We start from the raw sequence: 12,796 nt of genomic DNA on the forward strand, positions 1-12,796 counted from the left end.
AGGGTTGATTCACCTTGTTTTTGGTGCTCATTGAGCAAGGGGGATGTCAGGGATGAGTTGTGTCAGCATCACTGATGGTCATCTCATGTTTGCTCTGCCCCATTGCTCCATCTTGTCCTGAAATAGCAGCTGGAAAAAGCCTCAGCCCTTGGATGGACCATGGTGTTAGGCAGTTCAGGGATAATTTTGTTTTATTCTCAAAATATTCTCTAATTGCTGCTTGGATTTTTTGGTTTTCATCTTGACTGATGTTAAGCATTAAAGTGACAATTTTCTGAAACTGTTGTCAAAATCATCTCTTTGAGAGAGCTGCTGGTTTATGCCCATTGTTTTGGGTGTGCCTATAGCAATATGTTTTCCAGCATATGGAGGGGTTTATGAACATTTGGTATCTCCTCTGCCTTTTTGATCACTCAGTATTACAGGATCTTTCTGGAGCTATTTACATTCAGCACTTTTTTAACCATCCTGAATACTTCAGAATCATGATCTTGGTTTGCTGCAGCATCATTCAGTCCTCACTGGAGAATGTGATAGATCCAGCAGGATGGAAAGTGATCTGGTTTCTGTTATGCAAATGATCATTTGTTCTCATTAACCATGCTGAGATGCTTTTGGATTCTGAAGAACTGAAAGATGTTTGTGAATCTCAGTCTTTCCTCTTCAAAAAGCACATCAGCCTCTGATTTGCATTGTTTTGTTTATTGATATGTTTTAATTTTCAGGAGAACTAATAGGTGAGAGCATTACAAGCCTGTAATTCCCAGGATCACCTTCTTAGAAAGTGATTTTTGACTCAAATTTGATGCAGTGTAGCTCAAATTCTGGACTTTTCCAGTCAGGCACAGAATGTGGCTCTGTAAGGAGTGTCCTACCAATCCCTAATGGAAGTAGGAAAAGAAATGTGTTGCTAACCAAGACATAGAAATCCACCATATGGCAGGTTTGTGTGTGTGCCATTGGGAAAGGAACTGCTGGAATTAATCACTTTGCTTATTTGGCAAATAATTTGCACTGGAGCAGAGAACTCAAGGGTTTCCTGGCTTTTTTTTTTTCTTTGATAGCATAAATTTAATATCTTCCTCTTCCCTCCATGCACAGCAGAAGGTAAAATGGAAAAGTAGAAAATAAGAAATTCCATGAAGCCTCCCAGAGAAAAATAATCATGCATTGTACAGGCAGGACACATTTTTGGTAAATAATAATAGTAGTAATAGTAATAGTAATAATAATAATAATAATAATAATAATAATAATAATAATAACAACAATAATCCAATAATAATAATTAGATTATAATAAAAATAATAATTATAATACAGATGTTTTTATAATTATTATAATAAGCAAAATACCTGTTAATATTAAAGTAAAAGAATTACCAATGTTCTTTGAAGAAATTCTAGTGCTCTCACCATCATTGAAGTTCAATTATGAGCAGTTACTACACTGAGGTACTAATTGGGCAATATATAATGACAGTTCTGTTAAATATTTAAATTTTAATAATGGGTTATAAAATGTGAGCAATCAAATGTGTTCATGGAATCATTAGCTAGCAGGATATGAAGACAGGTAGAATGAACATGGAATAAGTTGTATTTTTCTCTGCATGACTGTGTAAACACTGGAGAGAAAATTGTGGTTTCCATTTTGTCCTGGATTTTTTCAGTATCATCAGATTATAATAATTCGTTATATTGAAGTAGGACTATAAACTGTTAATTTTAAATACTTTGGTCCTTCTGGATTGATTCCAGGGCAGGTGTATAATTTTGGGTAGATAAGATAAGCCCTTTCTGGTGGGGCTTGCTCCCCTGATGTCACTGGTGTATTTTCCATCACCCTCGACAGACGCAGTCCCAGTGGAGATGGCAGTGGTGTGAAATGGGGTAGCCTGCTTCAGGAAAATGTTTCCTATTCTAGACCTGGTTCAGGTCAAATTGCCTGGATGGTGCACAGGAAATCGAGTTAAAGGAGCCAAGTATTCATTGAGGAATGGGAGCAAATGGAATACTGACAAGCATTACAAAGGATTACATTGTATGAGAATTTTTGAAGGTGGAGGGAAACCTTACTCTTTTTAAAATGTTATTTGCTTAATGTAACAGAGATCCCTGTCTGTTTTGCCTGAAATCGGTGCTGTGCTCATTATGTTTGTTCCAGAACATAGACTCTCTTATGTTCCTGACATTTCACTATAATTGCATTAGTGAAATAACTGCAGATTGTGCTTTACCAAAAGTTTTAACTGATGCTAAGGCTCAGTTTGCAGAGGTCCAGTGACCAAATCCATGTGCTGCTCTTTGGAGCTTTGGGGTCACACAGAGACATTTGTTTAAGTTCAGAATACTTTGCTTTAGTGAAAATCTTTTCCATGGTGGCTTAGACTATCTTCTTTAACATTCATTAAATCCTATATGATGAATTTTTGACCAAGAAAGAAAATCTGTTTTAACTGAAGCTTACTTATGCAAGTCTGTGTTCTATTACTAGCCACATCTCCCTGTGGCTTTGAGATGTTTCATTTTTCTGTCACTGACTGCATTCTGAGAAGGGAACTGTGTTGAGAAATCCTTAGAGAACATCTTTTGCTTGAAAATCTTACCATTGACCATGTGATTTCATTTGGCTCTGCTGAAAAGCTGATGCTACTGAATGAAATCATAACTGCTGGATAAGTGGGCTTTACCTGAGCAAGAAAAGCTGAGTTTAATATGCTTTATCTGGGTTTAATGTTCTCACATACTGCAGATGGAGCTCTTAAAGGTTTTCATCATTTCACTTTTAGAGTATTCATAGCTCCACACTTAGTTTGATGGTATATAACTATATAAAAATTCAAACATATTGTTTTGTGGCCTTTATTTCGGGGCTTGCTGGTTGGGTAAAGCAGTTGAAATGATTTTTGCTCACGTGATTGATTTCTTTTGACACATGTGGTAGCAATTAGAGTAACTTCTCCTGCCTATCATCTCTTCAATCAGGGCTACTGTATCAAAATACTTGATTAAACCCACCTTCTGCTGATGTAATGCAAAACAGTTGGAAATAGCAGGCAATATTGTCAGATTTATTGAGTGAGAAGCAGCTTTCTGAAGACCTGGCAATGCAGTGAAAAACATGACTAGATGGATAATTAAGTTGAGCACAGTGGAATTCAGGATTAAAGTAAACTTGACGTGGGAGAAAATGGCATGCCAGAGTTGCTTGTGTAATACAGTTTAAATTAGGGAGATCATTTTCTTCTTAACTTCAAGCATCAGTTTCTGGCTCGAGGTGCTTTACCCCATCCAGAGTCAAACTTCAGTGCACATCCAAAACCACAGCACACAATAGCAGTCCCTTGGTGCTCTTGCAGGATTTGTGCTGATGTGGGCTGACAAAGAAGAGGTTCCACAGATTTTGTTGCCCCACAGTTTCAGGTTCTTGGATAAAAGGTGTTTTGTTATAGAGAGTAAACATCTCATAAAGAGTGGGCTGCTCAGGTTTTTTTATAAATGGTCATCTGAAATAAATTCAGTTGCCACTCTGAGGAAATAAATTTCCATGCTGAAAGTGTTTCCAGTGCTTGGGGACGTGGAGAACTTGGAGGTCCTTGCTGTGACAGGGAGTGTTGGAAGCACCAAGTTGGCATGTAATAATTCTATTAATAACTTAAAGAAGCACATTGGTTTGTCCTGTCAGTACCACAAGTGCTGGATGGCAGAGGCTGTTTCAGATTCATGTTAGGATGTGTTATATCTGGCTTATACTCACTGTGAGAACAGCAAAGGGCACAAAAGTTGCAGTAATAACATTGTTTTCCTGCTTTTCAAATGCCTTTTTTCCTTTTTTTTTTCTAAATACAGGTGGCCAGCAAAAATTTTTACAGTTGAAATTCTCTTTAGGACTGTTTTCATACTAAATTAATCCCTCTCTTGTTCTTAGGCAGAGCATGCCCCAAACGGACCAGAATGTGGCTATGGCTCCTTCCACCAGCAGTACTGGCTGGATGGGAAGATCATTGCTGTTGGTGTCATTGATATCCTGCCCTACTGTGTGTCCTCAGTCTATCTGTACTACGACCCAGACTTCTCTTTCTTATCTTTGGGAGTCTACTCTGCATTACGGTAAGAGAACGTTTTCCTTATCTGCTTGGATGGGATTAATACTTGTTTCTAAACTTGGAGTTTTATTTTTAGTCTGAATAGATACTAGTAACACTACCTTTAGCAAAATAGTTGTGGGGTTGGTTGCCTTCCAGGTAAATTTTTAATTGTCATCCTTGACTAGGGATGTATCCTTCTAGTTAGCTAAATACTTTTACAGGTTAAGAAAACAAAGTGCCTCATTTTTATTGCCACTGAAAATAATTTAATATTGCTTGGTTTCAGCAGGAAAAGCCCTTTTTTTTTCTGAACAGAAATAATTTTTCCTTTGACCTTTTTCTAAGCCCAGTTACCAAATGAAATTAATCACTTTTATAGTTTTATGCACATAGAGATCATAAATAACAGAGTACCTAAAAAGTGTTGTCTACTGAATTAGTGCTCTCCTGCTGTACTAGCACTATGTATATTTTTCAGGTATGTTAATCTCATTATCTTTCTCTTCAGAAAGCCTGATGGAGAGAGTAATCCTATGAATTTTAAAGCCTTAAATTAACTATCCAGCATGGTCTTGCAAAACAGTAGGAACTATGGGTATTGCTTTTCACTGTGAACAAAACTTGTATGTGAAATTGCAAGTTACTGCTTTTCTTCCACGGGCAATTTTATGATTCCATTGTTACTATAAGTGAAAAATATCCACCCTAAACGAGTGGAAATACTTGTGTAACTCTATTTTTCCCTTACCTTTTCTGCTTCTGTGTTTATATGAAAGAAGTTGGCCACAGACAAATGTGGTGTTCTCATGAGCAGCTGGGTTTGAGCCTCGTGCCAGACATGTCTGTGTACAAGTCTGAGTGTGAGAAGCTGTAGCATGAATCTTTTCACCTGTGGGGATTTGCACTGCACAATGTCAGGTGCAAAAGGAGCCCTGGAATTGGGAGATCCAGCTTTCCCCTTTCTCCAAGGGCTCCTTCTCTCTCTTGTTCAGGGTCACCCTCCAGGGTGGGTAAATGGCACACCTTGAGCTATGCTAAGCACAAACAGCACTTTCAGGAAGCTTCTTACCACAATTAGTTCATAAACCTTTTCTATAATTAATAAACCACATGTAATTTAATATCTCAAAGGTCTAATCTGAATTTGATTGGATTTTGATTAGGACCTGATAATTTTATAGAATTAATCAGAATTAACAAATGTGGAAAAACATTGGAACTCCTATGACTTAGAATTGATCTGTTTTTCTTTTAATGGTTTAGATTTTTAGAACTATTCCATTACAAATATCAGATACTTGAAATTAGACTAATATTTTCCTTGCAAGATGAACATATAAAATACTAAGTCCTCCTAAGAATTATTTTCTAGTATTTGTAATATCACATTACTTTATGTAATAATAGACTGACATAATCCATGCTTACGAATTCTTTGAATGATTTTAAATTTTTTACATAATAAATTTAAAGGTTTGTAGCTGCACCATGAGTGCATGGCTCAGCTTGTGAAAAAGCAGCTTGTAAATTCTGCAGCATTTAAGGCAATAAAAATGAGTTCCCAACAGTCCTGGAGGGAGCCAGCCTCGTTCTTCTTTCAGAAAGGGGAAGAAAAAGGTTGAGTTAGGGAGGACTTAGGAAGTTGCAAAGGAATCTGATACCTTCAAAGCTGTTGCCAATTTTATTCCAAGGAGGTTGGACTGCATTGCTGTCACTTCCACTTCATGGCACTCTGAGAATTGTTGCTGCTGAGTTGTAGAAAGGATGGGATTTGAGCATCATTGGAAATATGTAGGCATGTAAGTAGAGAGCAAGGGGAGGAGAAACTGCTTGGAAATGCCAGTCTTGCCACAGGGAAAAAAAAAAATCAAGAAATACTGAGTAACAGTAATTTAATTTTAAGGGATAAATTGCCTCCAGTGTTTGTAGATGCTTCCTCTATGAATGCACTCATGTCTTGGATCAGAGAATAGTTTGTGTTGGAAGAGAGCTTTTAAAGTTCATCTATTCCAGCTCCCCTGCAGTGAGCAGGGACATCATCTTACCCCTTTGACACAGAAAGTAAAACCAGCATCCATTTTTTATCCAGTTTGTTACAGGGGTGATATGCACAGATAGAAATTCTGCAAAAATGATCATTTATAGAGGAAGCACTGTCTGAGCCTTTGTGGTAACAATGCTTTCCTTGTGCCAGTAAAATAAAAAGCAAACTTTTTTTGGAATACATTGATATTTTTCTCTCAGGATAAATGAGAAAATCATACTAACAAACATGGGATGGGTGAAAATACCTTTTGTTGCACAAATATGGATGTTTTTACATGCAAATTGCTGGAGCATAAATGATAGAACAAACAAGAGACTTATCCTTGAAGCTTATTTTTCAAAAATACCCTGATGTTTTCCTGAGCCTTGTTAACCAGTAGAATTCCAGAATACCAGTAGGTTTCTGTAGAATTCCAATGTACACAAATATTGATAAGAAACATATTAAGCAAAGGGTCTTGGTAATTTCTATTTAGATTTCAAATCAGACAGTTGGCGGACCAAAACAAAAAAAAATAAAGTATTTTTAAGCCTGACATGGTGTTGTGCATTTTGATGATTTGTTTGTTAGGTTCCAAGTAATAATTTTCAGTTAATTATGTTTGGGATTTTTAAAAACATTAGTTTGGAGTTTATGATGCTAATTTTTATTTTGTAGAAGTCTAGTCCTTTTATAAGTCCTAGATTAAGAGCCAGATAGCTGTAAAATATTTCAATATGAAGAAGTAAAATAGCTTTAATAATTGTATTCAAATGTAATTAGTCTTTTCTTTCCCCTCCCAGGGAAATTGCTTTTACCAGACAGCTTTGTGTAAAAGCTCCTGATCTCTGTTTTTATTATATGGGTTTCTACATTCATTCATGCCCCAAAATGAGATACAAGGTAAAGTGTGTTTTCACTTATTTCCTTTGTGTGCTGTTACTCAAAGCTTTTGACAGTGTTCATAGTAATATAATATTTTGTAATTGTCACTTTGCATTTTAATGTAGACTTTATATGGTTAAATTTGAATGCTGGTTATTATTTAACTTGGCTTAGGGATTTTTTTGTCCAATTTAGTTGCATGTGCTATTTATTACATCTTGGCTTAAGAGAGGTTTTCAAGGCTGTCAGATAATGTTTGTCATTTGGTTACCTGGCTATCTCATGTTTACAGGGTCTCTTTCAGTACACTAAAATTCTCCCTTTTTGAGGCTGGCATATTTGTACCTGTTGCTTAGTGACTCCAGGCAGTGATAAGATGTCTTCTTGGGCTTGGCTGGGTTTTACTCTTTAATTTTTGTTAGAGCCTCTGCCCATGAAACCAGTGAGAAGTTTGGTGAGCAGAGATTCTGAGGCAGAGCACATTTTGAGCAGAGGATCAGGAAAACCCAAGAACATTTAGAGAAACCACTCTGGCTGCCTTGTAATTCCTAGTGCCTTCACCTTTGTTCAGACCTCAGTGCCTAAGAGTGTCTCTCTTGTGGTTTTAGATCTTGGGAATGTGGCACCTTTTCTCTTTAAATGCATCATTGCTTTTGGATATTAATATGATACAATTTCAGAGTACTGAACATCGATGGCAATTTGCTGAACACTTACACATAACCATTTTTATCTGTTAATAATCTGGAAAGATAAAAGGTTCACAAAATCTAGAGAAAGAAGCAAAGTGTTTTGATTTCCTTTTTTTCCCCTCTCAAAATGTGCTAAAAATCTGCAGTGTTTTCAAATGGCCAGAAATTGTGAGGCTCATTAAAGTGACGGTGTGAAGGAATTTCAGCTGGATTAGGACCTGCACTACAGGTGACCATGAGAATTGTTTTCTGAAAATAGGAAATCCCTGTTGTTTTGGTAGATGATGTATTTGTGTGTGTGTCCCTTTTGCCAATTTGAATTTTTATGTCCATCTGCTGGCCAAACAAAGAGAATATTAATTTTGATGGAAAAAGACGGGTGAGTTGGAAAAATCTGCCCTCTCTCATCTGAATCATCTTAGAGGCTGTCACATCACCAGCTTGAACTAAAGGTTTTGATTACTTCCTCTACTCTTTGGAGATATTTAGAAGTTTGGGGTGATTTGTTTATGTTGAGACACTGCAATTTAACATCCCTTGTCTCTTGTACAACCTGCAAGACTTGTAAAATGAGTGGATGTTGTTTACCAGGGCACTTAACAAACAAATCTGGCAATAATGGCCAAAAAAAATCCCATTTCTGAAAGATACCATGACTAAGAAACTTTTGGGTTCAGCTGCTTATAGTGCTTTGCTAAAAAAATGAACTTTGTGTACATAGATTAATGAAACTCATACATCAGGCACTGCATTAAAGGAGCCACTCTACATTTGTATTATTTATTACAATGTTTTGTTGAGTCTGTGCTGCAATTTGAAAATGATTGCATCAAGAATGCAACACTCCCACAATGCTTCTAGATTTCATTCTTAAATAATGGAAATTGATTAAATTGTAGTGGGAGTACTTTACTTTTTGTTTCCTTCACAAAAGCTCCTTTTCTTCCCTTGCTTAGAATTAATGACTATTTGATATGACTGTGATTTGGTAGAATATACATTTTAGTCTTCCAGAAACCTACACAAGTCAATGTGTTTGGTAATTAAAGCTGGAGCAGGGACTGGGGAGGATAAGAAGAAAAACCTGTACCTGTGTGATTAAAACACACAAAATGTTCTCTGCTGGGACAGCAATAATCCAATAAATGAATTGCAAGGGCCTTTGTTCTATTTTATATTTCCTTTCCTGGATGCATTTGTTTGTGAAGTAGACAAAAGTAATGAAATTGAAAATCAGGTTGACATTAATTCTGTAGTTCCACTTTCCCCCTCACTGAAACAGAACACCAGAACCAAATTATCGGGCTAAGCTCTGAAATGCATCTGGATAATGCTGCTGCTCCTGTAAGTGATTGGGAGTGCTGAGGTAGGGTGGGGAAGTTCTGATTGTGCAGATTAAGTAATTTCAGTAATGCCTGGTTGACTTGGAGGCATTTCATGTTAAAGACTTGGCTTTATTGCAGTTTAATAGAGAATTTAGAGGCTCCCTTCCCTTAATGATGCTGCTGTGGAAGAGTGACAGGCTGTGGGGGACTGATGTTAAACTGGTGTTCTTTCAGGTAAAGAAAGAGAAGGAGCTGGAAAGCCATCCACTGGGTTTCTACCCTTTTTCTTGTAATTTTATTTGCAAATTCTTTGTTTTGGGACCTTCAGAAAGGGAGGCTGACCACAGGAACAATTCTCTGTATGAGAAGTATCTTATGTGAACACAGAATTTATTTACAGTGAAGGCAAAGATTTGGGGGATATTATTGGGGTCAGTGTGTGACCATTTCCTCTGCAGGGTTCTCTTCCCACAACTGGTACAATTTGGTATGAATATGGGGTAATCCAGTGGAAGATTGGAGGCCTGAAAGTCCTGGAAGCAGATCCCAGAGCTGGGGTTCCTCTGGCACAGTGACAGAGTTGGAGAGTTCTGGATTCTCAGGCAGGAAGATGAATGGTTAGAGTATCAACTAACCCATGGATCAGACATAATTACAGAGATTTTTCAAATAAAGCTCCCTTTTGACTCACTGTTCCCATTGCTTTTGTTCCCCAGCAGCCAACATTGATTGCAATGTGATTTTGGAACAGTGGAGTCCCAGTGAAATTTCTTTTAAGATAGGGGAAGGGATTCCATTGCAAAATTAGGATATCTTTTAGTTCCCAGCCCCTCTCTGATTTGTTCCCATGTATGGGTTAATATTTACAAACTAGTAAAATAAAATCTACATTAAATTGAGACAAAAGGATTCCTGTAGTCCTGTTATGTTAATATGGAAAAATCCAGTGAAAAACCTTAAGCAATGGCTTTGTTCCATTTTTTCTGTGCAGGTTAGGGTAATACAAGATTTAAATGGTTCTCTGAAGAAATTCACAACCTTGTGGGAAACCTTCTCAGGCTCTGTTAGATGTGGTGGTTCTCACATTGGAAAATAGGCTCCTGGAAAATTTTCCGAGAGTCATAAGATGCAAAGTCTTTTTCCTAATGCGTTTTGGAGTGTGTGATGAAGTTTTAAGCATAAGGTATTTTACTTGAAAATGAGGTTGGTCTCAGGGTTGCTTCTCATGTGTTTAAGTCCTGTCTGTGTGGTTGTTAATGTTTTCAGTTAAATGCAATAATTTGCAAGCATATTTATGAAATTACAGAAATAAAAGAAGCACCTTTAGCAAACAGCCATGTCAGAGAAATGCTTAAGAGGACCTTGGATTTTCTTCCTGGATTGATATTCTGTCTGTTTTATGCTGCATCCTTCAAGTAAAAAATGTCACACTGTGGCTCTATGTTACTAAATTCACATTTTCCAATCACTTCTGAACTCTTTAAGGTCCTTTCTCTTTTTTCCATTGCAGTCCTTTCACACTGATTTTGAGTCTCATGGTGGGTGATGTTAAATGGATTTTGAGGTTGTGTTTCTGGTATAAATAATAAGTGTATTTGCTGCCTTGCATTAGCCATTTGGCCTCAGTTGACCTTAAATCCCTTTCTCCTCTAAGTTCTTGTGCTGGGAAGGATTTGGTGACATTTTCTATGTGAGTTTCCTTAGTTCTGGGTTTTGTGAGTCTTTCTCAGAGTTGGGATATGCATAGTTCTTGTGAATATAGTGCATTTTCCCTTTAAATCATTGCTTTTGGGTGATACAATTTCAGAGTACTGAACATTGATAGCAATTTGCTGAACACTTGCACCTGACCATTTTTATATTTGAATAATGTAGAAAGATAGAAAGTTGGAGCATGGATCATTCCTTGTTTGGGTCAAGGATGTGCTTCCCCTGGAGGCCACCCCACTGGTGCTGGTAAATAACTCTCAGAGCACTTGGAAGTGCACAGCAGATTTAATGTCTTTGTGCTCTGTTATCTCTGTGTGCCATTTTAAGGCCATTCTATGATGTGAAGAGGTGTTTTGACTGAAACCTTTATCCAGACTTGTATGCAGGCCAAAGTAAATGGAATTATTTCAAACAGTCTCCTTTGGTATCAAGTCATGGCCAGACTTCAGATAGATGGAATACTAGAAAGGGCTCTGAAATGTCAGAAAAGAAACAAAAGGCTGATTCAACTGTGATTAATCATTCTTAAACTAAATACCTCAGACTGATTGTGGTTGTGAGTGGTGCCCCTGGAATTTTATGGCACTTGAGAGCCAATTTCTTTGGCTGCTTTCAGGAATTTCAGCATCACTCCTCGTGCAGCAGTGAAATGCATCCAGGGGTGTCCTGCATGTCCACATCCATGAGATCCACGGGAGCCTGGTTCATCTTCCCCTGCCCAGACTCTTTCACCATGTCTCACTGTGGAATTTAGTTAATGTTTTCAGTAAGCTCAGATTTGCTGTGCAAAGTGAAATTTGTGAGGGAAGGAGATTTAATGTGATCCTCTGGGATGCTTGTTATGGTTGTGCCAGTGACCAGCAAAAAGCTTTGCTAAATATGTCATTAGTTCCACACAAAAAGAGTTGGTCCTTTCATACCTTCATGTGTTATCTTTTTATTCTTATTATCATCTTTATTATTTTATTCTTTTTAGTCTCCTTTTCTCATTGGTCTTACTATTTACCTTAAAATGGGAAAAATATGATTAGCTTGGGGTACTTTGGAAGAATGGAGTTGCCCTGAAACTAATGGTTTTTTCAGGATTAATTTTGTAAGTTTGTAGGAATAAATCTGCATTGCAATTAGCACAAAACAACTTTTCTATGTAAACAGGTCATAAAGAGTCGGCTAAATATCCTGAAGAGTCAGTGCTTGTTATAGAGTGCCAAGTTGTTGCTTGCAGCACCATTTGCTAATAAAGAAGTGAAGTACCTGCATTGTAAAACCATTATTTAAGAAAGCAATAAAAGTTTTGGCAACACAGTGGTTTTGGGGTTTTTTTGGCAGGACCATTAAAAACAAATAGCAAATAGTAAAGACAAAAAGATAGAGTAGTGAACTGCTGAGAATAATGAGCTGCACAAGTGAGGAGGTAATTCCTGCTTTTGTGTGTCTTTTAAACATCATTTTTATCCTACTCCTTCCTTCTGTTTTCTCCCTGGACTTCCCTGGGATCCTCCTCTACATCAGCAGCTAAAATTGAACATTGATTTCTTCAGAGCTCTGGCTTTACGCAACTGCTCCTTCTGATGGGCTGGGTCAGTGCCTGAAGAGAGACTCCTGAATCCTGCTGCAGTTTGGGCATTAAAACCCAAAGGGATTTTGAGAAGTCTTTTAGAGTGAGCAAAACTTCCAAAAGGATTTTGCATTATTGATTGACTTGATGTACATGTGTTAAATGTGAAAATCAAGCTGCTTTAATGTTCCTTCAAGGTTTATCTGGTGCAAAAAGTCCTTATCACTCTACGTGTACTTTATCACATATGTTTGACTAGGAGGAATGTGTGGTTTTTGGCTGTGAGAAGACAGGTGCTCTTTTCAGGATCGCAGAGTCCCTTAAAATCTTTTTTCCTTTTTCTTCCTTCCATAAAAGCTCTTTCCTTTCACCTTTCCTTATCTGAAAGCCTGCACCAAATAAATGGAACTTAGCATGTTGGAATAAACAACTGTGAGAATGTGGGACAGAATAAAAACACCATGGATGAAAAATTATTAGTTCTTTAGTTCTTGTTGTTATGCTAGTGAT

General features: G+C 37.3%; 1 protein-coding gene across 5 annotated transcripts in view; it reads left to right on the top strand.

The window, feature by feature from the left end:
- ATE1 (arginyltransferase 1) overlaps window positions 1-12,796 on the top strand; it is a 65,150-nt gene that overhangs the window by 19,777 nt on the left and 32,577 nt on the right. For 4 of the 5 annotated variants that reach the window (XM_054277025.1, XM_054277027.1, XM_054277023.1 and 1 more), the window contains exons 9-10: window positions 3,931-4,112; window positions 6,920-7,019. In XM_054277025.1, coding sequence (XP_054133000.1) covers window positions 3,931-4,112; window positions 6,920-7,019 — 282 coding nt within the window. Of the gene's footprint in view, window positions 1-3,930; window positions 4,113-6,919; window positions 7,020-12,243; window positions 12,734-12,796 lie in introns of those variants that run through there. The other variant, XM_054277026.1, reaches the window with a different exon arrangement.

Source organism: Melozone crissalis, unplaced genomic scaffold (assembly GCF_028551555.1).
Source record: "Melozone crissalis strain CALT ecotype California unplaced genomic scaffold, PUWL_Pcris_2 ptg000019l_1, whole genome shotgun sequence".
Taxonomy (NCBI): Eukaryota; Metazoa; Chordata; class Aves; order Passeriformes; family Passerellidae; genus Melozone; species Melozone crissalis.